Source organism: Castanea sativa, chromosome 4 (genome assembly GCF_040712315.1).
Source record: "Castanea sativa cultivar Marrone di Chiusa Pesio chromosome 4, ASM4071231v1".
In the NCBI taxonomy this organism is placed as follows: domain Eukaryota; kingdom Viridiplantae; phylum Streptophyta; class Magnoliopsida; order Fagales; family Fagaceae; genus Castanea; species Castanea sativa.
The window spans coordinates 10,717,088-10,741,860 of NC_134016.1; the positions used below are offsets into that span (position 1 = coordinate 10,717,088).

The 24,773-nt window shown below is 33.8% G+C and overlaps 1 protein-coding gene across 3 annotated transcripts; it reads right to left on the minus strand.

Moving 5' to 3' along the window:
• Window positions 1-1,994: 1,994 nt before the first annotated feature.
• On the minus strand, window positions 1,995-24,079 carry LOC142630264 (formiminotransferase cyclodeaminase-like protein). Of its 3 annotated transcripts, none has more exons than XM_075804246.1 (3): window positions 5,510-5,592; window positions 3,121-3,532; window positions 1,995-2,684 (listed from the first exon to the last, which is right to left on the minus strand). In XM_075804246.1, the coding sequence occupies exons 1-3, from the start codon at window positions 5,531-5,533 to the stop codon at window positions 2,167-2,169; spliced, it is 954 nt and encodes a 317-aa protein (XP_075660361.1). In that variant the 5' UTR covers window positions 5,534-5,592; the 3' UTR covers window positions 1,995-2,166. The 3 variants fall into 3 exon arrangements, with proteins under 3 accessions (XP_075660361.1, XP_075660360.1, XP_075660362.1); XM_075804245.1 differs by lacking the exons at window positions 3,121-3,532; window positions 5,510-5,592 and adding exons at window positions 22,182-22,593; window positions 23,911-24,079 and having other exon boundaries at window positions 2,040-2,684; XM_075804247.1 differs by lacking the exons at window positions 1,995-2,684; window positions 3,121-3,532; window positions 5,510-5,592 and adding exons at window positions 21,104-21,788; window positions 22,182-22,593; window positions 23,911-24,053.
• Window positions 24,080-24,773: the final 694 nt, after the last annotated feature.

A 24,773-nucleotide genomic window follows, 5' to 3' on the forward strand; every position in this document is an offset into this window, starting at 1 on the left:
AAGTCGTCACATACGGATACAATGATCAAGTGCTTAATTTCTCTGCAAGAAGCTACTGCGTTTGTATGCAATTGGGTTTTGTAACCAAGTACTTCTTGATCTTCATTGTTGATGAAGTGAAGAATTTTGCAGCCAACAACAACCCTTTAAGTTGATGGAGTTAGTCACGTACTGGAATTCGTGCAAAAAAGTTAGTCACAAATTGGAGGTTTGTGTATCAAGGGAAAGAAAACTATTACAAGATCAAGTCCAATTGGATATTGGAGTGAAGGTTAACTGTAGGTTGGTATTTCGGGATAGGTCAGGGTAGTTGGTAAGATTCCTTATACTTGTAACCACTTGATTGTTGATTGGTGGATTCTTGGGAGTGGTGACCTTAAAATCATCCGGTGAGATTTTTGACTTGCGAGGTTTTCCCCTTTTGTCAACAAATCATTGTGTCAAATTTATTTTCCGTAGCATTTAGTATTTTTGGTGATTTGTTGGTGCCTTCACAATTTGCATGCAATTAAACCTAATTAATCAACTGGAGTAATTGAATTAATTAATCGGAGTCAAGCTATCTTGACCCAACAATTTCATTTAAGATATTGGTAAGTATGATATATGATATAAACTTCTTATCTGAAAATGCATTTTTTGCCTTTTTGTTTTTGGATGAATTCTGTTCATGTATTTTATGCTTAAGTGACTGATAGAAATGGTCCTACCTTTTACTGTTTTCGCTTCACTGTTTGCAAATAAAAAAAATCTTAAATATTTATAGTAGCATGGATACATTGGCAAACTTGATGTACTGCTGACAGAACTGAAAATATATGTTGAAGAGTTCAGGCTTCAAGCAGTATCTCTTTCTCTTACACAGTGTGTGTTGTGCACAGATAGACAGCAATGCTACTGGCAGTGTTGACTGCAAGGTGTTCATGCCTGATGGCAGTTATCCCATATATGTGCTTTTTCACTGTTTGGCTATTCCATGTACTTTAGCCTTTGAGTGAACTTCTCAACTGATTTGTAATTTAAACTTTAAAGTGATATTAATTGCCAGTCATTTGGTTGTAGTCTCTAATTGGTTAAAATAGGACAACTTCCTTTTCCATTTGCTATGAGGTGAACTCCATACAAGTTGGTTCCCATGGTTATAGTTTTCCCTCTAGGCTCTAGCTAGTTAATACAATATTTGTGGCACTAAATCTGACAGCTTGCTGATTAAAATTTGGCTTATTACTCTGATTTGTAAATTAGAATGAAGATTTTGAATGAGATGGTCTGTGAAAGTAACTTGTTTCAAAAGCTGTAATGCTAACCCAGCCATTTATTTACTGTGTATGGAGATGGGATAGCCTCCCACAACCATCACTTATGTAATACAAAAAATACAACTCCCCCAGGAGGTTTTTTTCTCACTGTTATTTGCAACATTCCAGAATTTTACAGCACTGCAAGTAGGCAGTAGCCATGAACTCTACTGTATTGTTTGCGGCAATCCTCCCGAGCAGCATCCAATCTTGTCGTTGGTGGACCTTGACAAAATGGTCATAAGCAAAGTCCCATATGCTCAAAAGTTGTAAACGATGATCCTTTCCTAGACAAGGTTGATAAAGAGCTTCTAGGTGGCAGAAGCTGTTCTGCACTTGTTGCATGAAGGACCATGCTCTTTGTGCAACATTTATACAGTGTTTATACTAGGTCCTGGTGCTAAAAGGATCAGGAGCTTCCTGACGTGCTTTTTTTTTTTTTAATAATATTTTCATTGAAAAAGCATTGTAATAACAAGGGTAAGAGTTGTATAATTCCAACCGTACATTGGTATATTCATAGATCATATGACCGATGTAAACTGGTGGAACTTTGTTCTCTTAATATTTTATTATACATTCAAGTTATAAACGCGATCAACTTACCGAAGAAATGTCCTTAAAAAAAAAAAAAAAAAAACTTACCAAAGAAATGAACATGATCATTTACTTTACAGCAAAGTCATGAAGTGCATGGCTCTAAGTTTCAAAAAATCCAACTATTATATTGGATTTTCTCCTCCATTTTTTACCTTGTTGCTGGTGAAAGAGTATAATGATTAAGGTGGTGGTTTCCCTTACAATGTTTGTTAGGACATTCTGGCAAATTGAAACTTAGTAGATTTGGCCAGTTGTTAATAGTATTTGACTAGTCTCTTTGAGCAGAAGTTAAATTCATGTATTTTTCAATAATCATCTCTGGTGAAAAATCAGTAAAATAGCCCTTCTCCACTTCCACCCCTTCTTCAGTTGCTAGCATCTCAACCTGGTTCTGGACCCTATCTGCGCCAATTTGATTTGGCTCCAAGAGCATGCAGGCAATCTCAGTTGAATCCTCTCCATGAACCAAGCCTAATGTCTGCACCGTGGGCAGCCCACCACCTCGAGCACTCACCATCCTTGCGATTCTTCGAGCCACTGAAAAATCTGTGGACAAGATGGGTATGTTGTACAATGCAACCCATGGACGTGCTCCAATCATTGTGATGCCTCTTGCTCGAGACACCTCGGACGGACCTTCATCGGGCTTCTCCAAAAGCATATCAGACATGGTCCATCCTGCCCATTGGTTGCCCATAGAGTTAGGCCGATAATATCCAAGCTCACGCCTAATGGTGTCTAGAGCCTTGCCTGTTGGATGTGCTGCAGCATACAAAAACACTGGCACTGCGACAGATAAAGAAATTGTTGTCATCGAAATTACTGGTGCGAATACATTTCAAGTAAGAATAGTTTTAGGGACTATTTTTTAGAACACTTTTCACAGCTGTTGATATAGCTTATTGTGATTGAAAGAACGTCACTTTTACTTGTCTCCACTCCACTACTAACACCATTTTTATTATGCATTAATAACATGTTATGTTAATTACTGTGAAACAAGTTGTCTTTAGACCTACTCTTCAAGTAAAACTGCATTTTTCTGTCATAAGTCTAAGGACACAAATTTGTTCATGACTCTTGACATACTCTGTTATCCATGGTATATCTAGGAAAACGTAATGTTACTTCAATCACAATAGGCCATGTCAATAATTGTGAAAAAAAATTTCCTACTTAACTTAGCAACAACTGGAGGATGCTTTAGAAGGGTTCAACTGACCCTGGAATCGATTTGCAATGTCTGCTGCCACTGCCTTTGCAAGCCAAGCTGCTTCATCCAGTGATGCTCGAGCCAATGGATGGAAAAGAATGTCGTCCACAACACCAAGCCGGGGGTGAGTCCCGGAGTGCAACTCAAGGTTAATGGCTCCAAATGCAGCCTCAACCATAGCTAGGACAGCTTGTTGCAAAGGACTATAAATGGCACTCCCTGTGATATCTTGCACAACATATGATACAAGTGTGTACCGAACCCTATTATATGCTCGGTCCTCAAATTTGTTCACGATGACAGTTTCTGAGTTAAGCCTTGCAGCTTGTTCAATAGCATCAAGGGCAGCATGGTTACGTGATTCAGAGATAAAGAGCTTGCAGCACAGTAGCACAGATTGGTCTATGGTTTTCTTCTTATCCTTTTGCAAGAGAAGCCAACATTGTAAAGCAATTCAGCCTCTTTTGTTACTATGATATGTGAATTTTTACTTAAGATAAAATGAGGGTTATTTGCCTTCAAACAAAAAACGAGGGGTTATTTCATTGCCCTTTAGACCATATGTGGTTATACTATGTTAATTCTTAACAGTGGAATGACTAAATTCTAGTCTGATCGTCAATCTATTGTATTCTTCCTTTATCTAGATTTAAATTTGACTATAAACAAAATATATGACACTAAGCACATATATATTTGGAATTGATTTTTTTAACCGGTAAGTTATGCATGCACCTAGTAGGTCTTAAACCCATAACCACACCCACCACCTAATACTTATATGGAGAGGAGGAGCTAATTGAGCCAGAGTTAGTCGGCATTCTACATATTTAAAGCCCTCTTTCAAGAGTCCAGACCCAGGAAAAATTAATAAAATATCTTATCTACTTTTCATTATTAGTCCCAATACTTTTTTTTTCCTCATCATTGATTAGAAAATATGTATGGTCTTTAGGCACTCTCCAAAGCCTAGTTCATCTATCTAGATAGACTGTACGTGTGTCACATGTTCACATCTAGCTTCCACTACCAGCAGTCAATGAACAAGTGTAGGGCTTTTTTCTTCACGTTAGAGAGGGTTTGCTAGTTGTTGCTTTGTTTGTTTGTTTGTTTGTTTATTTTTTTTTGCTTGCCTTTCGTAATTGCTTCAAATCCTCAGCTACCACCTCGGATATTTGTCTTATTACTAAGAATTAAAATTTTCCCATATAGGTTCTTTTTTAGATCCGCTTATTTTACTGAAATTGAAATCTTTTTGTTGAAAATACTGTAAATAAAGGTAAAAATTAGCTAAAATAGTATAATGAGATCTATGAATAGTACATAAAGTATAGTAGTGCCCATGAATAGTAACAAAAATAAACTGAATAGTAAAATAAGCTAACAAAAAATAAGCTATCCAAACTAACACATAATATTGTATATATTGTAAGAGTAAAATAATGAAGATAGGCATAGAATAAAGCTTGATAATTTAAATAGACACTAGATAACGAGGTAGGAACTACTGCATTGATGGATTTATTATCATGCAATGCATAAAACTTAATGGATGAGTGTTCTTAGAATATGTTTCTTTGAGGTAGTGCTAGGGGTGACATTTATGAGTTCTGTCGACTCATCTTTAGTTATCCAAAAATGGATAAGTGAACCTAAATTATAATATATCAATAGAAAAAGTTGATTGAGATTCTTTTTTTTTTTTTGGGTCAAATTACAGGTTTGTTTGGATCCCCTTATTTCATTGAAATTGAAAATTTTTTGTTAAAAATACTGTAGATAAAACTAAATATTAGTTGAAATAGTATAATAGGATCTATAAATAGTATAAAAAAATGTAGTAGGACTATAGGACCTATGAATAGTTGCAAAAAATAAGCTGAATAGTAAAATAATTTGGCAAAAATAAGCTAGCCAAGTAGACATACATAAAAAAATGTAGTAGGACTATAGGACCCATGAATAGTAGCAAAAAATAAGCTGAATAGTAAAATAATTTGGCAAAAAATAAGCTAACCAAGTAGACATACATACATACATGCATACATATATATATATATATATATATATATATATATATAAAGATCAGAAAACTAATGTTCCTAGTTGCATTCAAACTAACTACACATTAAACCCAAGGTTGAATAGAGTATGGATAAAATTGGCCAAAGCTCCAAATTAGATCACTTCTCTTCCCTCCCCTATTTCATTTTTACCATGATTTAAAGGAAAATAACCAAGGTTGAGTGAAAATGTACACAAATATATATATATATATATATATATATATATATATATATATATATATATATATATATATATTTTAACTTTGAAGGACCCTTGTAGTGATATAGCACCTAGACAAAGAAGAAGAAAAAAAGAGAGGAAGAGTCCTTGCCTTGCAACTTGGGTTGACATCCATTTCTTGCACCACTGCTCTGCTTATACTTTTTTGGCTACCACCTACTTTGTATCACAAAAACTGAATGGGTAAGTGCTTTGAGACTGAGATGCATATAAAAGGCATTGAGGTTGCGAGTCAGCATTGATACAAAGACCCATATAAGCCAATGTCCCCACTTCCCACTGCTTGACTTGTCAGTGCTCAATTATAATAAGGAGAGACACGTTTGCTAGAGCCATGAATCATATGGTGCTACTAAGCATCATCACCGACCATGGTTTACTTCAATCAAATTCTAACACTACAAGCATTGCAGAAAATTGATATCCGTTTACTAGGAGATGACACTGTCAATCAATGATGGTCCATTGTATGTGATTATGTGTATAATAGGAAATATAAGTCCAAAGTGATCTTTTTTTTTTTTAATGCAATAGAATTAAAAACTTATATCGTGCACTCCATAATGATTCAGATCATGGCACCGATCAAATTTTTTTTTTATTGTAAGTGAAATTTGAACCTAATGGATGACAATAAATGTTACCATACCCACCAAAAAGTGTTAAATTATGAGGTTTGGAGCTTTATTATACTCTACATACATGTGGAAGCATGCTTTTTTTTGTCATATATGCACTTTGAAGAAAACATTTGCATCCTTGTTGTCAAAACCCTAAAGATGCCAACTTGAAAGCAGTTTCTCCCATTTCTATTCATGGAAAAAAGATATTCTACAAGCCACAGAATCAAGGTTATAAATAATTAAAATGAAACCCATTGTATTGGATTCCTTCCAGGTTCCTTTAGGTACGCATGTGAAAAGGTAGAAAGCAAAACTATGAACAGTGTTTATTAAATAAATAATGTCTTTGTTTCTACCCAAAAAAAAAAAAAAAAAAAAACTATGGTCCTATATATTCACTTATATTCAAATTAATTTTTTGATAATTAATTCACCTTTTGCAGAAACATAAGGAATATATTAACATATCATATGGTATTATCAGACAAGAACACGTTTATGTCAGATATCCTTGTGCATATGTATTTAAGTAATTCTCGTGCACAGCATGGTGATTATACAAATGGAGCTACGATGTTTACCTGCACAATACTATGGCCAAGTTGATAATTATTAGATACTAGCCGCGAATCTGCGCGTTGCGCATAATAATTATTTTTATGGTAGTTTTATCAAATTTTTTTATATAATTTAAATTAATTTAATAAGAAGTAATTTATTTTGTAATTATATTTTTATTTATTATAAGAATAATCATAAATGTAATATAGGAAGAATCATAAATTATAAATTTAATAATTTTTGTTGTACTAAAATGAAAAAAATATAATTTTTCTCAAAAATTCAAAAGGCAAGTTAACGACAATATTTATTTTTTAATAAAAGTTATTTATAACATTTTTTGAATCATTAAAAAGAATATAAAATTTGGAAATTATTCTTTTAGTTTTAAACAAACTTTCTCAAACTTATTTTTTCTGTCTACAATCCAAAACACTGAAAAAGTAACTAAAAAAATTAATAAAACCTAACTGTGATTAATTGAACCAATTAGGAAAACAATTTGTTGTTTATAATCTACTAAGGTTATTTTCTTTGCAGAAATTGTAATTTCGTTCATCCAAAACAAATTATCAAATAAACAATTATTAGTAAAATCTAAGAATTAAATTTCTATATATGCATTGTTATATAATAATAATAATAATAATAATAATAATAATAATAATAATAATAATTAAAGCAAAATTGCGAAAGATAAAATTTTTTTCTCATCCAATAATTTTTGTTGAGCCAACCTTTGCTTTACTCTAAATAAACGGCATTATAGAGTACTTCCAATACAATTATTAAGAGTACTTTGTCCACCACAAATGATTAAAAAATAAAAAAATATTAAAATCTGATAGTTTAACATCTAAATTGAGCACTATAAAAATCATGCTATCAAATTACAATAACTACCAAATTAAATTATCCAAATCATGCTATGTAGTAGAATAATATTATATTTTTATATGCTATATCTAATCATTTATAATGCAATAGGATAACATTTAACAATTAAAGAGAGAAAAAAAATAGAACAATTAAAAAAACAAAACTGAATTACATTAACCTAAAGTAGATTAAAGAATATAAAAAATTATTAACCTAAAGCGAAGATGCAAGAAAAATAAAAAATAAAAATCCACCCAAAAATTGTGTGTGTGTGTGTGTGTGAGAGAGAGACAGAGAGAGAACCTTTTTTTTTTTGTAAGGGAAAAATATGCATAGAATGAAAAAGATAGTGACAAATTTATAGTAAGAGGGTGTGAATAAGAAGAGACAAAAATAGAGGAAGATGAAGGGAAAAATGAAGAATGATATTAATGTAGAGGGTAGTGAGGAGATGAGAAGGTGAGGGAAGAAAAAAGGTTGGAGAAGTAATGGGGAGATGAAAGGTAAGGGAGGGAAATATGAAATAAAAAATATATATATATGACATGGATGCTGAAAATTAAAAGACAACGAAGAAGGAATAAAAATACAAACCTGAAAATTTGTTGGTTGAATGCATCTTTTATAGCATAAGACAGCCGTGTCTTTAGATCACAGTACCTACAACATAAAATGAAATTCCATTTTTTTTTAAACGAATATTTGATAAATGCATTCATTAACCAAAGTTACCAAATAAAAAACGAATATTTAATGAATTATATTTTGATTTTATTAAAAAAAATAATGATAACTTCTTCTATTTTTTTTTTTGGTAGTGGGTAGAGATTGTTATTTCAACCAGGGGAGTTTTTTTTTTTTTTTTTAATTGTTATGAACGTGGGGAGTGTTTTGGTGGAGTGGGGGTGTTTTTTTTTTTTTTATATAGAACTTTTTTTTCAATAAGAACGTGGGTTGTTTTTTTTTTTTTTTGGTTGATGAGAGTGTTTTGGTGTACTAAATAGTCTCATACAAGGTAGCCAAATGTAGCTAATAGTCTCATACAAGCTAGCCAAATGAGGTGTAGAAGTAAAAAACTTTAATACTTCAGTAGTAATTACAATACAAAACTAGGCTTACCAATTTAAACTGCAAAAGGTGAGATGCAGATAGCTCGCATAATATTTATGGACCCTTCTACAAAAAAGTTGCTGGAACAAGTTTCAAAGCCTCCAAGAACTTTCAAAACTTGTCTAATTCAAGCTCAAAAGCCCTGAAAAACTTCTAAATCATAATTTTTTTTATATGAAAAACATTCGAAAAACATCTCTACAAGCCTTAGAGTTCTACTAGAATTAAGCTCGAAAGTTGTCGAGTGTTGGGTCCCAAATAATATTATCAACAATATTAGCAATTTAAAATAACAATCACACATAAGATCACAAAATTTAGGTGGAAAACTCTTTCTCTTTGAAGGGAAAAACCACAGGACAAACTTTGAATCAATTTCACTATTATCAAATTAATTACAATAATTCTTATGTATGTCTTACGACTAAAGAAAAAATCTATCTGGTATTTCTTTACTCTCACACACACATATTATCTCTCTCAAAGGCGACAACACTTTGCATTCTCCTTTCTATTTTCTTCTCCACACACAGTTCTTTCTTTTGGTTGTCTTCTTTCTCTAAGCGGCTATTTCTTTGCTGCTCTTTTTTTTTTCTTCTTGTACGGCACATTTTTTCTATTTTCTTCACTATACAACAATCTCTTTCTTTTTCTTATGCCGCAATCTCAAAACCACATATGAACCTTATTTAAGTAACCCTAGCTGCAGCCCCTAGTAACACACAAATAATAAATCCACTTAGAACTAGGAATACTAGCTGGCCATGAAAATAATCAAGACAAGCCACATGTGGGGTTTAACTTTGTGTCTTCTCGAAGGTGGCATTACCTTACTCTCTCCTTCCTCTTGCATTCCTCTCAAGAAAAAATCTATTTTCTCTCTCTTGGTTTCACACTCTGTTTTTCCTCTCCCCATAAGGAGGACTCTTGGGCCAAAGCCATCAAATTCTTTGTAGCACTGTCTGTTTATAAGATTTTTTTTTCTATTCCCTCTTAGACTAGGAATACATTACCTTCTTAACAAGGAATCTATTCCCTTTTGAACTAGAAATACATTACCTCTTTAACAAGGAATGAATTTCGTTCCACGCCTAGGAATAGCCTTTCCTTCTACAACAAGAAAACCCAAATTAATTTCTCATTCTTCAACTAGGAAACCTAATGGACTTTCAAGTTACAATTGGAATTTGAGGCAATTTCCAAACAATCTCCACCTTGACTCAAATTCCATCAATTGTCCTCAACTATCTTCTTTCCTCTTGGGATAGCTCCTATGTTAATCAAGTAGTCTTTTTTTCCTCTTGGAATAGCTCCACCTTAATCAAAGCAATCCCTTCTCTTCCATCTTAATTCACACAAAGGGTCATCCACTAAATCAACCAAGCTCTAATACCATTGTTGGTCTTTTCTTTCACAGCATTGTGCGCAACAGATGTTCATAGAGTTAATGGAATAACTCCAATACCTGTCTATCAAGAAGATTCCATTCTTCATCCTTCATAGTATCAGATTTCTTCCCTAAAAGAGGGCAGATGCAACTTCTTCCTATAGAGATAATCTTCAATTTGCATTCTCCAATATCCAAAGTTTGTTCCATCAAACTTTTCAATTCCTAAAGCCTTGCTTTCTTCTCCGACCATTGCTTCTACTCTAACCTTAGCTCTAATACCACTTGTTAGGTCCCAAATAATATTATCAACAATATTAGCAATTCAAAACAACAATCACACAAAATTTACGTGGAAAACCCTTTCTCTTTGAAGGGAAAAATTATAGGAAAAATTTCGAATCAATTTCACTAATATCAAATCAATCTATATATATCTAAAAGTTGAAACGTAACATTTATTGTTGCTACGCTTCAATTGAGACACATCAAGGTGCACGTCATTATTTATTTTCTTTTCAATTTTCTTATAATTGTTTTTAACATTAATTTTTTTTTAATATTTACAGTTCTCCAACCTTTTTCTCTCTTCATCTCCCCACTACCCTCTACATTAATATCATTCTTTCTCTTTCCCTTCATCTTCCTTTATTTTTTACTCTTCTTATTCACACCCTCTTACTATAAATTTGTTACTATTTCTTTCATTCTATGCATAGTTTATCCTCACAAAAAAGGTTTTCTCTCTCTCTCTCTCTCTCTCACACACACACACACACACAATTTTTTGGTGGATTTTTTTAAATTTTCTTGCATTTTTGCTTTAGGTTGATAATTTTATTATATTCTTCAAAACTCTACTTTGGGTTAATGCGATTTAGTTTTGTTTTTTAAATTGTTGTTGTTGTTTTTTTTTTGTTCTTTTTTATTGTTAAATGTTATCCTATTGCGTTCTAAAGAATTAAATATAGAATATAAAAATATAATATTATTTTATTACATAGCATGATTTGGATAATTTGGTATTTATTCTACTACACAACATGATTTTTTATAGCGCTCAATTTAGATGTTAAGTTATGAGACTTTACTAATTTTTTTATTTTATTTTTAAATCCATTGTGCTGGACAAAGTACTCTTAATAGTTATTTTAGAAGTACTTTATAATGCTATTTATTTGGAGAAAAGTAAAGGTTAGCCAAACAAAAATAATTGGATAGGTAACAAATTTTAGCTTTTGCAATTTTATTTTAATTATAATTATTATTTTATAACAAATTCATGTATAGAAATTTAATTCTTAAATTCTGCTAATAATTTTTTATTTGATAATATGTTTTGGGTGAAAAAAATTACAATTTTTGCAAAGAAAATAACTTTAATTGATTATCAACAACAAATTTTTATCCTAATTGGTCCAATTAATCATTGTTAGGTTTTATTAATTTTTTTTATTATGTTTTTTGGTGTTTTGGATTGTAGGTAGAAAAAATAAGGTTTGAGAAAGTTTGTTTAAAACTAAAAGAATAATTTCTAAATTTATATTCTTTTTAATGATTTACAAAATGTTATAAATAAATTTTATTAAAAAATGAATATTTTCGTTAATTTGCCTTTTGAATTTCTGAGAAAAATTTATTATATTCATTTTGGTATGACAAAATTTATATTTATGATTTTTGATTGTTCCTATATTACATTTATGATTGTTCTTATAATAAATAAAAATATGATTATGAAATACATTACTCATTATTAAATTAGTTAAAATTATAAAAAAAAATAATAAAACCACCATAAAAATAATTATCATGCGCAACACGTGGGTTCATGGCTAGTTATAATAATTCTTGTGCATTCTCATGATTAAAGAAAAAATCTCTCTTGTTTTTCTTTGCTCTCGCACACACAAATTATCTCTCTCAAAGGCGACAACACTTTGCACTCTCCTTTCTATTTTTTTCTCCACGCTCAGCTCTCTCTTTTGGCTATCTTCTTTCTCTAAGCGGCTCCCTTATGGCTGCTCCTTTTTTTTTCTTCTTGTGGAGCACCTTTTTTCTTTTTTCTTCACTATATGGCAATCTCTTTCTTTTTCTTATGCGGCACCCTCAAAATCACATATAAACCTTATTTAAATAACCCTAGCCGCAAATCCCTAGTCGAATCCACTTGAACTAGGAATACTAGCTGGCCACGGAAATAATCAAGACAAGCCACATATGGGGTTTAACTTTGTGTCTTCTCAAAGGTGGCAGTACCTTATTATCTCCTTCCTCTTGTGTTCCTCCCAAGCCAAAATCTATTTTCTCTCTCTTGGTTTCATACTCTATTTTCCCTTTCCCCAAAGGGAGGACTTTTGGGCCAAAGCCATTAAATTCTTTGTAGTATTGTCTATTTATAAGACTCTTTTGCTATTTCCTCTTGGACTAGGAATACATTACCTCTCTAACAAGAAATTTATTCCCTCTTAGACTAGGAATACATTACCTTTTTAGCAAGATATAGACTTCCTTCCACACCAAAGAATAGTCTTTCCTTCTACAATAGGGAAACCCAAATTAATTTTTCCTTTTTCAACTAGGAAACCTAATTGACTTTTGAAGTCACAATTGGAATTTGACACAATTTCCCTACACCAAGAACTTCAACTAGGTTAGAAAGTGGAGAGAGTGCATTGAAAGTATCACCTTCTACTTCTAGAGTAATAATAATATGGCTGAACTGAGCTTGAACATAACATGTGAGGGTAAATAAAGAAGGCTAATTTAGCTTCTCTCCATAGTGAGCTACCTGAAACTTACACTCCAAGTTATTTGTATCTTTTTTAGTTTTTTAGTTGGATTAAGTTACACTTATTCGACAATAAAAGAATTTACCAATTGAGTTAATTGGAATCTATATTTGTTATAACTTAAGAAAATATAACATTACTTAAAGTTTTAATGGAATTAATGTTTTGAAAATTTCACTATTGGACTCCAAGTATGCTAAATTTCATGTCAATAGGATATGTATACACACACATTTGACTGTTAGTTCTTTAGAGTTTTGGCCTTATTTGTGCCTTCAAGTTTATTCATATTTAATACATTTGAGCAGTTTAGCAGTTTTGGACACTCAGTCACAGCTGGGGATAACAAATTAAACCTTCTTCACATTTAGTTCTTGATTTCAGAATTTGGGAGTTTAGTCACTTCATTTGTGCCATTGTCAAATGTATGCACTTTTACATAAAACCCATGTTTTATTCTGAGAAACATTGAAGCCTCAAGCTTTAAAATGTTATTTATCTATACTACTATTTAATGAGCTTTTCTTGTTTGGATCAGTTTTTTTTTTGTTCTAAAATACCCCTGCATCCCTATATTTAAGTAGAGAGAAAACTAAGTGACAATTCAGTAAAAATACAACCCTAACTTCCACTAAAACATTGCTTAAAAAATAGGGTCACTCTCCTATTGATTTTCAAATTTATTTATCTACTTATGAATTAGATTCTCAAAATAAAATTATATATATATAATAAAAAAACATAATTTTTTTTTTGCTATGACCACTAAAAAAATAAGAAAGCCTCGTCGCACACGTGAAGGGCATGTGACAAGGCTAGTATACTCATTATGAATGTGTCTTTGGTTCTGCTGCTACGTAGCTTCCTTGCTTCTCTTTGGATCTCTTCTTCCATTCAGAAGATTGGTGGGTTTTACTTTGTTTCTCAACTTTTTTCTGGGATTCTCAGCTAATTCCGGGTCTTTAGCCAAAGAAGAGTATACTGATAGGAGGTGGTTTCTTCCATTTCTTAAAGAGTGTGATCATATCAATTGTGCTGCTTTAGACAGCATCTTTTGGGCTATTTAACTCTCCCTATGGTGGAGAGCAATTGTCATTCAACATTATCTTGTTTGTTAAATGAATCTTAATTGGGCATTTTGTTAAATTGGATTTGAAAAACTGTTGGTGAACAGTAATGGGGTATCCAAAATGAAAGCACGTAGATTCTTATATCTGATTTTTGGGACTAAGGGTGATAGTCATAGGATGATGAGAACCTTAGAGGCAGTGTATTAACCAAGATGCCAATATATACTACATTTATATCTTGAGGCACTGCCCTGAAAGATTGGAATTGTCAATTAGGTTGAATGCATGCTAATTCTTTGAAGGTTATGCCATATTTACCTAATGTTGCTTTCTTGATTGTTTTACTTTTAGTAAAAAAAAATGCTTTTCTTATTATCTTTTGTGTTATCTATATAAAACTCTATTTTGTGGAAGTAAAATATCATTTGCTTTTTTAATTTACATATTTACTCCATGTTTACTGGGTGAACATAGTCAATAAATAGCATGAACAATGTGCAACTACCTAAGAAGATTCTTTATTTTTTGTTTAATCATATTTATAATGGGGCGCAGCTTCTGTCCAGTGCCTCCAATACACTGGACCCACTACGATCATAACACGTGTCATGATCGCAACAGTCTAGTGTCACAGGACATAGACAGAAGTCACACCCTTATAACCGGGCATGCAATACTTAACTATGTTGTAGGAGCCACAATGCAAATCAATCATCAGATCCAGGACAGGATCTATCAGAAAATCCGTACATTGCTTGGACCACTCAATGTAAATTGCTTCCCATTTCATTTAAGATGTTTACAGGTAAGTACGATATATGATATAAAATTCTTATCTGAAAATGCTTTTTTTGCCTTTTTGTTTTTGAATGAATTTTGTTTATGCATTTTATAGTAGCATGGATAGAGAATGGTCCCACCTTTTACAGATTTCGCTTCACTGTTTGCAAATAAAAAATCTTAATATTTATAGTTGCATGGATACATTGGCAAACTGTCAAAAAAGATCAAAGTAGCAGCAAAGTGATTCAGAGCAGAAGTTAGAATTAGAACAAAATGGATAAACGACTTGTAGTTCTGTTAAATTCATTGTATAGAGCATAAACAGTAAGTAGTTTAGTTCTTATTGTATATAGCTTTAGTTTGCACGTGAGAGAGCACGTGAGAATCTGTTAGGGAGTTTGTTTATCAGTTAAGTTAGTTACTAAAGCTAATGAGGCTCTGTTTTTGTATATAAAGAGCACAGATGTGTATCATTAAGTGAGTGAATAAGGCTACTGCACATTTTTGGTGCGATAGTCACTCTACAAGTATAAGTGCTTGTAAGGTGTAGAGGGCAAAGGCTGGGGTTCAAGTCTCCAGGAATGAGCTTTATACACATATACACTTAGGTTAGGAGAAATTCTATCTTGTAAAAAAAAAAAAAAAAAGTGAGTGAATAAGATTTTTCTTTTCAACAAATTTCTCATAAACTTAAAATGTTGCTGACAGAAGTGAAAAATGATAATCACAATGTAGTTGATAATTTTGTTTTTTCATTTACTTTTCCTTGGGGAAAGAGTAGGTAGAATGTAATCACCCACCTTTTATATATACATATATATTAATGAGTTCAGGCTTCAAGCACTCTCTCTTTCTCTTACACAGTGTGTGTGTGTTGGGCAGAGAGACAGCAATGCTACTGGTAGTGTTGATTGCTAGGAGTACATGCCTCAACGCAGTTATCCCATATATGTGCTTTTTCACTGCTTGGCTAATGGCTATTCCATGTAATTTAGCCTTTTGAGTGAAATCCTCAACTGATTTGCTACAAATTGTTGTTTAAAGTGCTATTAATTGCTAGTCATTTGGTTTTAGTCTCAGTGGTTGGGAATTGGTAAAAATAGGACGACTGCCTTTTCCAATTGCTATGAGGAGATCTCCTTACTAGTTGGTTCCCATGGTTATAGTTTTCCCTCTAGGCTCTAGCTAGTTAATACGATATTTAAGGCACTAAATCTGACAGCTTGCTGATTAAAATTTGGCATATTACTCTGGTTTGTAAATTAGAATTACTATTTTGAATGAGATGATCTGTGAAAGTAACTTGTTTCAAAAGCTGTTTTGTTTTTCTTGTACACAGTTTCACCCATGACTAATGCTAACCCAGCCATTTATTGAATACTGTGTTTGGGGATGGGATAGCCTCCCACAACCATCAATTATGTAATACACAAAATTCAACTCTCCAGGAGGTTTTTATCACACTGTTATTTTCAACAGTCCAGAATTCCATAACACTGCAAGTAGGCAGTAGCCATGATCTCCACTATATTGCTTCATGAAGGACCTTGGCAAAATGGTTAAAAGCAAAGTCCTATTTTCTCAAAAGTTTCACAGGATGATCCTTTCCTAGACAGTGGTGCATAAGGACCATGCTCTTTGTGCAACATTGAGACAGTGTTTAGACCAGGTCCTGGTGCTAATAGGAGCAGGGGCTTCTTGACATGTGGTTTTTCAAAGATTTTTTTTTTCCGAAAAAGCTGTGTTCATGACAAGGGTAAAGCAACCCCAACTGTACATTGATGTATTCATAGATTATATGGCTGGTGTAATCTGGTGGAATTTTGTTTTCATAATATTTAATTAATTGTCGTACTTTTTGTTGAATCTTAAGTTCCTTTCTTCAGAAGACCTTTATGAGTTGTTTTTCAACTCCAACACTTTCTGTATGAAGTCTTTTATGGAGTTATTATCATGTAATGCTTAAAACTTAATCAAAGGATGAGTGCGCTTAGAATATGTTACTTTTGAAGTAGTGCTTAGGGGTGACATTTATGAGTCTTGTCCACTCATCTTTAGTTAGCCAAAAAAAAGGATAAGTGATCCCAAATTATAATATATCATTAGAAAATTTTGGTTGACATTTATTTATTTTAATGGTGGCAAATCACATATAAAAAATAATCAGAAAACTAATTTTCTTATCTGCACTCAAACTGTATATTAAATCCAAGTTTGAATGGGCTATGGACAAAAAAAGAAGAAGAGGAAGAGTGCTTTCCTTACAATTTGGGTTGAAATCCATTTCCTTGCCCCACTGATCTGCTTAATCCTTTTTTTTTGCTACCACCTACCTTGTATCACAGGAACTGAATGGGCAGGTGCTGTGAGTGTGAGGTGCATATTAAAGGCATTGAGGTTGTGAGTCAGCATTGAGATAAACACCCATTTAAGCCATGTTTCACCGCTTGACGTGTCAGTGCTCAATCATAATAAGGAGAGCCACGTTTGCTGGAACCATGAATCACATGGTGCAACTAAGCAGCGTCACCGACCATGGTCTCCTTCAATCAACACCATACACACTGCCTAAATTACTAGAAGATGACCCTGTCAACCAATGATAGTCCCTTGTACGTGCCTGTGTGTATAATAGGAAATGTTAGTCTAAGTTGCACCGACATGGACACGGGTATCAGTATGGATACAAAGATACGGTAATTTTTGAAAAATAAGGGTACTGCACTGCGTGGGTACGGCAATTAAATAGTTAATTAAATTTTATATTTAGGCATTTTAAAAATATTTTTAGACATAAAATTCATTTATGTCTAGAATTTAAATTATGTAAGAACTACAAATAAGTAAACTAACGCCCAAAGTAGTACAATAATACATATAAAATGTTTAGAGTACAAACCAAAAGTTTAAATAGACTACATTCAACCTCAAACTAAAAACATAAAAGGAAAACAAGGTTTAAACTTTCAAGATTACCATAGAACAACAAATTTAACATCAAACTAAAAACATAAAAGGAAAACAGAGGGTAGCGGGGAGAGGGAGGGTTGGGCTATGGGTTTCACAGTAATGATTTCTCTAAAGAAGTCAATATCGTACCGAAGATTGTTTCGGTTTAACTAAAAAAATGAAATATTTTGGTACCGATTAATACTAGTGTACCATTTCAGAATTATCGCTAATTTATATATATATATATATATATATATATATATATATATATATATATATATATTTCCACTGAGAATTCAAATACTAATACTAATACTAAAAGTAATAGTCAAAATAATAATATAAATTATTATCTTTTGGACCAATGGCATATCAATGACATCATGGCCCTAACATATGGTACTCAATAGTTAAAAGGATTTTACTAATGTGTGCCCTAAGGACATACAATAATATACCATTTTTAAAAAAAGTTTTATCAGGAATTGAAAAAGTTTTACAGCCTTTTCAATTCCCTATAAAATGTTTCCAAAAATGAATGGCTAAGGGCACACATTAACTGGATTCTATTTAAAATTTGAAATTTAAAGTTTGAAAGTGACTTTCACGTGGGGTTGGCAGAAGACACACAAAACAAAGAGGAAATAAATAAAAAAAAAAAAGTATTAGAAAAGTTAAAATGAACTAGACTAGAAGACATAAAGCATTTGGGTGAGAGAGCGAAGAAAAAGAAAACGAAAAAGAAGCAGAAGAAGGAGAGAGAAGGAGCTCGCCAAAACCTAAGCTAACTGGCAACATGAAGGCGAAATGGTGGTGCCAACGTCAACATGTCAGCACCGTGTTGAAGAAGCAAAAAAAAAAAAAAAAAAGACATTGCTCAGACACCGGAGTCTAGCGAGTCTTACTGGTATCGATGTCCGACAGGTGTCGGACATCTGTACTTTGCCAAAATTGGCGTGTCGGTGCAACCTAGATGTTAGTCCAAAGGGTACATATATATATATTTCAATTTTTACATATGATAGGTTCAAGAAAGATATAGCATGGTGTTCATTTCGTGGTGATTACTCATTGGCATGAGATTATGACACTAATTAAATTTGTTTTTTTTTGTAGGCATAATTTGAATCTAAATCTCTTATTAGCAACAATAAACTTTAATAGTTTAGCTAACTCCAACCCACCGCATGGGTTAAATTATTACTATGCAGTCCGTCATCCCACACACATTAGATTTGTTAAGCTAACTCCAACCCACCGCATGGGTTAAATTACTACTATGCAGTCTATCATCCCCCACACACACTAGGTTAGTTAAGCTAACTCTAACCCATCACATGAAATCCTTTGGAGGTGGGCCTAAGATGTTGGCAAGAGGCTTCAAACCCAAGATCTCATGGATATCATGAGGCCTTTAGAACCACTTAGCCGCTTAGGGATCAATAATAATTTTGTTCATTAGTAATTCAATAGTAATTACAACACAAAACAAGATCTACCAATTTAAACTGCAAAATTTTTAATGAAAAGGTGAGATGCAGATTTAGTACGAAGGCCTAATTATCTGGTTCCATTGGGTCCGTAGGACTAGGTTGGCAAACTGTGATCTTGTATAATCAATTTAGGGTCCGTTTGGATACAGCTGAAAACTGAAAATTGAAAACACGGTAGCAAAATAATTTTTAAATGTGTGAATAGTACTGCAGGTCCCATTTTTAATTAAAAAAAGAAGAAAAGTACATGAACAGTGCACCACTGTGCGGTTACTGTTCACGCACAGTGGTAAACAGTGCATCATGTTTGTTGTTGAATTCTGTGTGTCAAGGGAAAAAAAAAAAGTCAGATTCGTGAAACGTAGATGCAACCTCCCTATCCAAACCCACCCTTAGAAATCTTGAGTGTCTCAAGTGTGTTTTGAAGACAAGTTCAAGTTCAAAACAAGCCAAGGTTGAAGCTTGAAAAGACCCAAGGTTTCTGGAATCTTAACCTTGCCTCGATTCCAGCTCAATCCATCAAGTTTTTCCACCTCTCTTGAAACATCAACCGGAGATCCAAATTAAGTTCTAAAAAGCCTGTGATTGGAGTGAAGTTGCTGCAATTCAGTTCATCAAAGTTGCTGGTACAAAACTTCAAGTGGGAGGCTCACTTGCAACAAGATCCAGAATAGAAAAGTTTGTGGATTCGGAGTTGCATGAGGTCACATTAGTAAATAAATAAATCATACATGAGATAGCAGCAGATTTAGGCATGTCATTTGGGTGTAGTCTCAGTGGGTGGGAATTGATTTAAATAGGACAACTTTCTTTTCCATATGCTATGTGGAATCTCCTTACTAGTTGGTTCGCATGCTTATGGTTTCCCTCTAGCTAGTTAATACAATATTTGTTGCACTAAATCTAACAGCTTTCTGATTAAAGTTTGGCGTATTAATCTGGTTTATAAATTGGAATGAATATTTTGAATGAGATGATCTGTGAATTTAATTTGTTTCAAAAGCTTCTTTGCTTTTCTTGTACACAGGTTCAACATGGCTAATGCTAACCCAGACATATGTTGAGTACTGTGTATGGGGATGGGATAACCTCCCACAACGATCATTTATCTAATACACAAAATTCAATTCTCCAGGGGGGGTTTATTTTCACACTGTTATTTGCAACAGTCCAGAATTCCACAACACCGCAAGTAGCCATGAGCTCCACTATATTACTTGGGACAATCGTCCAGGGCAGCATGCATTCTCGTCATCGACGAAGGACCTTGACAAAATGGTTAAAAGCAAAGTCCCATTTGCTTAAAAGTTGCAAAAAAGACGATCCTTTCCTAGACAATGTTGATAAAGAGCTTCTAGGTGGCTGAAACCGTTCTGCATCTGTTGCATGAAGGACCATGCTCTTTGTGCAGCATTTATACAATTATACTGTGTTCAAACCAGGTCCTGGTGCTGGGAGGATCGGGGGCTGCTTGGCATGTGGTTTTTCGAAGATTTTTTTTTTTTTTTTTCGAAAAAGCTGTGTTCTTGAAAAGGGTAAAGCAACCCCAACTGTACATTGGTGTATTCATGGATTATATGGCTGGTGTAAACTGGTGGAATTTTGATTTCATAATATTTAAGCGTACCTTCTACAGTTAGTCCTTTAACTCGGTTTATTATTTATATTGAGTAGAATTACCTTTCTTTAAGGATACAACTTCCTTCTCAAGTTCCTTTCCATATAGGAGTCTTCCCAAACGTGTGTCGCAAGAAGTCCAAGTGTACACGTTTGCGTGGGGATAAAGCAAATGCTTACCTGAAATATATCAAACGACATGCCACGTGGCATCCATAATTAATTTATACAAGACGGATATTCAGCAACACCCAACCGTCTTAGCTGGGTCACTGATGGCGTCGATCCGTCCTCAACGTCTCCGTCCATTTACCATTTTTATCCCCTTCATCAAACATTAAACATTCAAGTTTTAAACGTAATCAACTTAACCAAAGAAAAAAACATGATCCACTTTACAGTAAAGTCATGAAGTGCACGCCTAAGTTTTGAAAATCCGACTTTTATCTCAGATTTTCTCCATTTTTACCATTTTTGGTGGCAAATAGTATATTAATGAAGCGGGTGGTTTCCGTTACAATGTTTTTTAGGACATTTTGGCAAATTGAAACTTTGTAGATATGACCAGCTGTGTTCAATACTCTTTGATTAGTCTCTTTCAGCAGAGATTAAATTCATGTAATTTTCAAGAATCATCTCTGGTGAACACTCAGTAAAATAGCCCTTTTCCACTTCCAACCCTTCTTCAGCTGCTAGCATCTCAACCTGGTTCTGGACTCGATCTGCACCAATTTGATTCGGCTCCAAGAGCATGCAAGCTATCTCAGTCGAATCCTCTCGAACCAGAGCTATTGTTTGCACTGTGGGAAGACCGCCTCCTCGAGCACTCACCATCCTTGCAATTCTTCGAGCAGCTGAGACATCTGTGGACAAGATGGGTACGTTGTACAATGCAACCCATGGACGTGCCCCAATCATTGTGATGCCTCTTGCTGGAGAAACCTCAGACGGGCCTTCATCTGGCTTCTCCAAAAGCATATCAGGTATGGTCCACCCTGCCCATTGGTTGCCCATGGAGTTAGGCCGATAGTATCCAAGCTCACGCCTAATGGTGTCTAGAGCCTTGCCTGTTGGATGCGCTGCAGCATATAGAAACACTGGCACTGCAACACAGAAAGAAAATGTTATCATAGAAATGACTAATGCAAAAACATTTCAAGTAAGAGTAGTGTTAGGAGACTATTTTGCAGAACTCCGTTCTTAATGATTGATATAAACTTTTGTGATTGAAAGAACATCATTTCACCTAGCTCCACTATTGACACCATTTTTATTATGTATTAATAGCAACGTCATGTCAATAATTGTGAAAAATGTTGTCTTTTTAGACTTATTGTTCAAGTTAAACTACAATTTTCTGCTATTGAGTCTAGACAACTTTTATGATTGGTGATTAAAAAGTGGTGTCTGTGGTATATTTAGGTGAAAGGGATGTTACTCCAATGTTTTCTACTTAATTTGACAACAAATGGACACTTTAGAAGGGTTCAACTGACCTTGGAATCGATTGGCAATGTCTGCTGCCACTGATTTTGCAAGCCAAGCTGCTTCATCCAGTGATGCCTGAGCCAGTGGATGGAAGAGAATGTCGTCTACAACACCAAGCCGGGGGTGAGTCCCAGTGTGCAACTCAAGGTTAATGGCTCCAAATGCAGCTTCAACCATGGCTAGGACAGCTTGTTGCAATGGACTATAAATGGCACTCCCCGTGGTATCTTGAACAACATATGATACAAGAGTGTACCGAACCCTATTATACGCTCGGTCCTCAAATTTGTTCACGATGACAGTTTCTGGGTTAAGCCTTGCGGCTTGTTCAATAGCGTCAAGGGCAGCACGGTTACGTGATTCAGAAATAAATAGCTTGCAGCACAGTAACACAGATTGGTCTATGGTTTTCTTCTTGTCCTTTTGCAAGAGAAGCCAACATACAAGTAAAGCAATTCAGTTTGGAAAAACAGTACTTAAAAATGAATTCTGTTTGTTACTATGATATATGAATCTTTAGGTAATGATAAAATCCTTTGTATCATACGTGATAATAATTTGCTTCAAATACTTGGACAGATCTATAGACTTCTTTCCGATTCAAGGCCCACATTGTATTGAGGGTCAAGCAAAGTTGTAAAATATTTTTTTCATTTTTTAGGTTCCAATCCATTGCTTTTCCTAATAATTCTAGTCTTAGGCACCCTACAAAGCGAGAAAGTATCTCATGTATTAGATATATGTGCAATCTTTTTCATTGTATGTTGGTTCCACACAATTGTAAAGTTTACATTCTGTGAGAGAGAGGATACATATATCCAATGCATAAGATAATTATTAATTCAAAGTCAAGTTAGATAGTATGTGCCTCACATGTTATCTAGCTTCCACTAGGACTAGTTAATGAACAAGTGTACAGCTGTTCTCTTCCCGAAATAGGAGATGGTTTTTTAGTTGTTGTCTATTTTTATCCCCTCCTTGGTCTTGATTGCATTGGTAATAGCTTCCGATCCTTAGCTACCACATCAGAACTCTTGTCTTATTACTGATAATTGAAATTTGCTCATGTAATATTTGTATGTAAGAGTCAAGTAATTGAAGATAGCGATCACATAGTACAAAAGCTTGATTATATTATTGGATACTGGATAACGATGTAGGAACTACTACACTGATGGACTTATTATCATGTAACGCATAAAACTTAATCAAAGGATGAGTGTGCTTAGAATGTTAATTTGAGTTAGTGCTTAGAAGCTTAGTGCTTAGGAGCTTAGTGCTTACATTTATGAATTTAAAGGATGAGTGAGCCCAAATTATAACACTTCAAGAAAGTTGGTTGGGTTTTTTAGGATGGGCAAATCAAAGAGTACATCACCTGATTGAAAAAGTTAGTTGGGTTTTTTTTTTTTGGGGGGGGGGGGAGAATCACATATAAAATCATGACAAAAAGTAATTTTCCAATCTGCACCCAAACTGTAAATTAAATCCAAGGTTGAATAAGGTAGGGACAACATTGGCTAAAGCTTCAAATTAGATCACTTCTCTTCCCCTCCCTACTTAATTTTTAACATGATTTAAGGGGGGGGGGGGGAATGGTTGGTCAAAATGTACACAAATAATTTTAACTTTAGTGATGTAGCACCTAGACAAAGAAGAAGAAGAAAGAAGAAACTTTGAAGGGACCTTGTAGTTAACTAGCACCTAGACAAGAAGAAGAAAAAGAAGAGTCCTTACCTTGCAACTTGGGTTGAAATCCATTCCTTGCCTCACTGCTTTGCTTAACCCTTTTAGCTACCACCTATTTTGTATTACAAGAACTGAATGAGTAGGTGCTGTGAGTCTGAGACGCATATAAAATCCATTGAGGTAATAAATATACTTGTGTGAGTCAGCATTGATACAAATACCATATAAGCCAATGTTCATAGTGCTTGACGTGTCAGTGCTCAATTATAATAAGAGGCACTTTAGCTGGAAGCATGAATCACATGCTTCTACTAGGCAGCATCAACAACCATGCTCTCCTTCAATCAACACCACACGCATTGCTGGTCCCATGTACGTGCTTGTGTATAATAGGAGGAGATATAAGTCCAAACGGCTTCTTCTTTTTTTTCTTTCTTTTTTTTTTAAAGACATGATAGGATTAAAAATTTATGGTCCTTGTTTAATGATGATTGTTTTTTACTATCAAGTCACGATATCAATTGGTTTCTCTTAGGTGTAATAAGTAGGATTTAAACCGAAGTCTCTTATTTAACGACAAAGAACTTTATTAATTAAGCTAACTGCAACCATCAAAAGGATTAAATTGTTACGTTTGGAATTTTATGGTACCCTACACAAATGTGGAAGCTAGCTTTGTTTGTCACTTTCAAAAATGCATGTGACAAGAAGACATTATACAACCCACAGAATCAAGGTAATAAACAAAGCGAAACCCACTGTATTGGACTCTTTACAGTTATAAATTTGGAAGTCTATTATGAAGTTCTTTATCCAATAATATAGGTAAGCATGTGAAAATTGAAATCCCGGAACGCGAAAGCAACAATGATCCTATTCACATATTCATATAAGTTGTGTTTGATAATTAA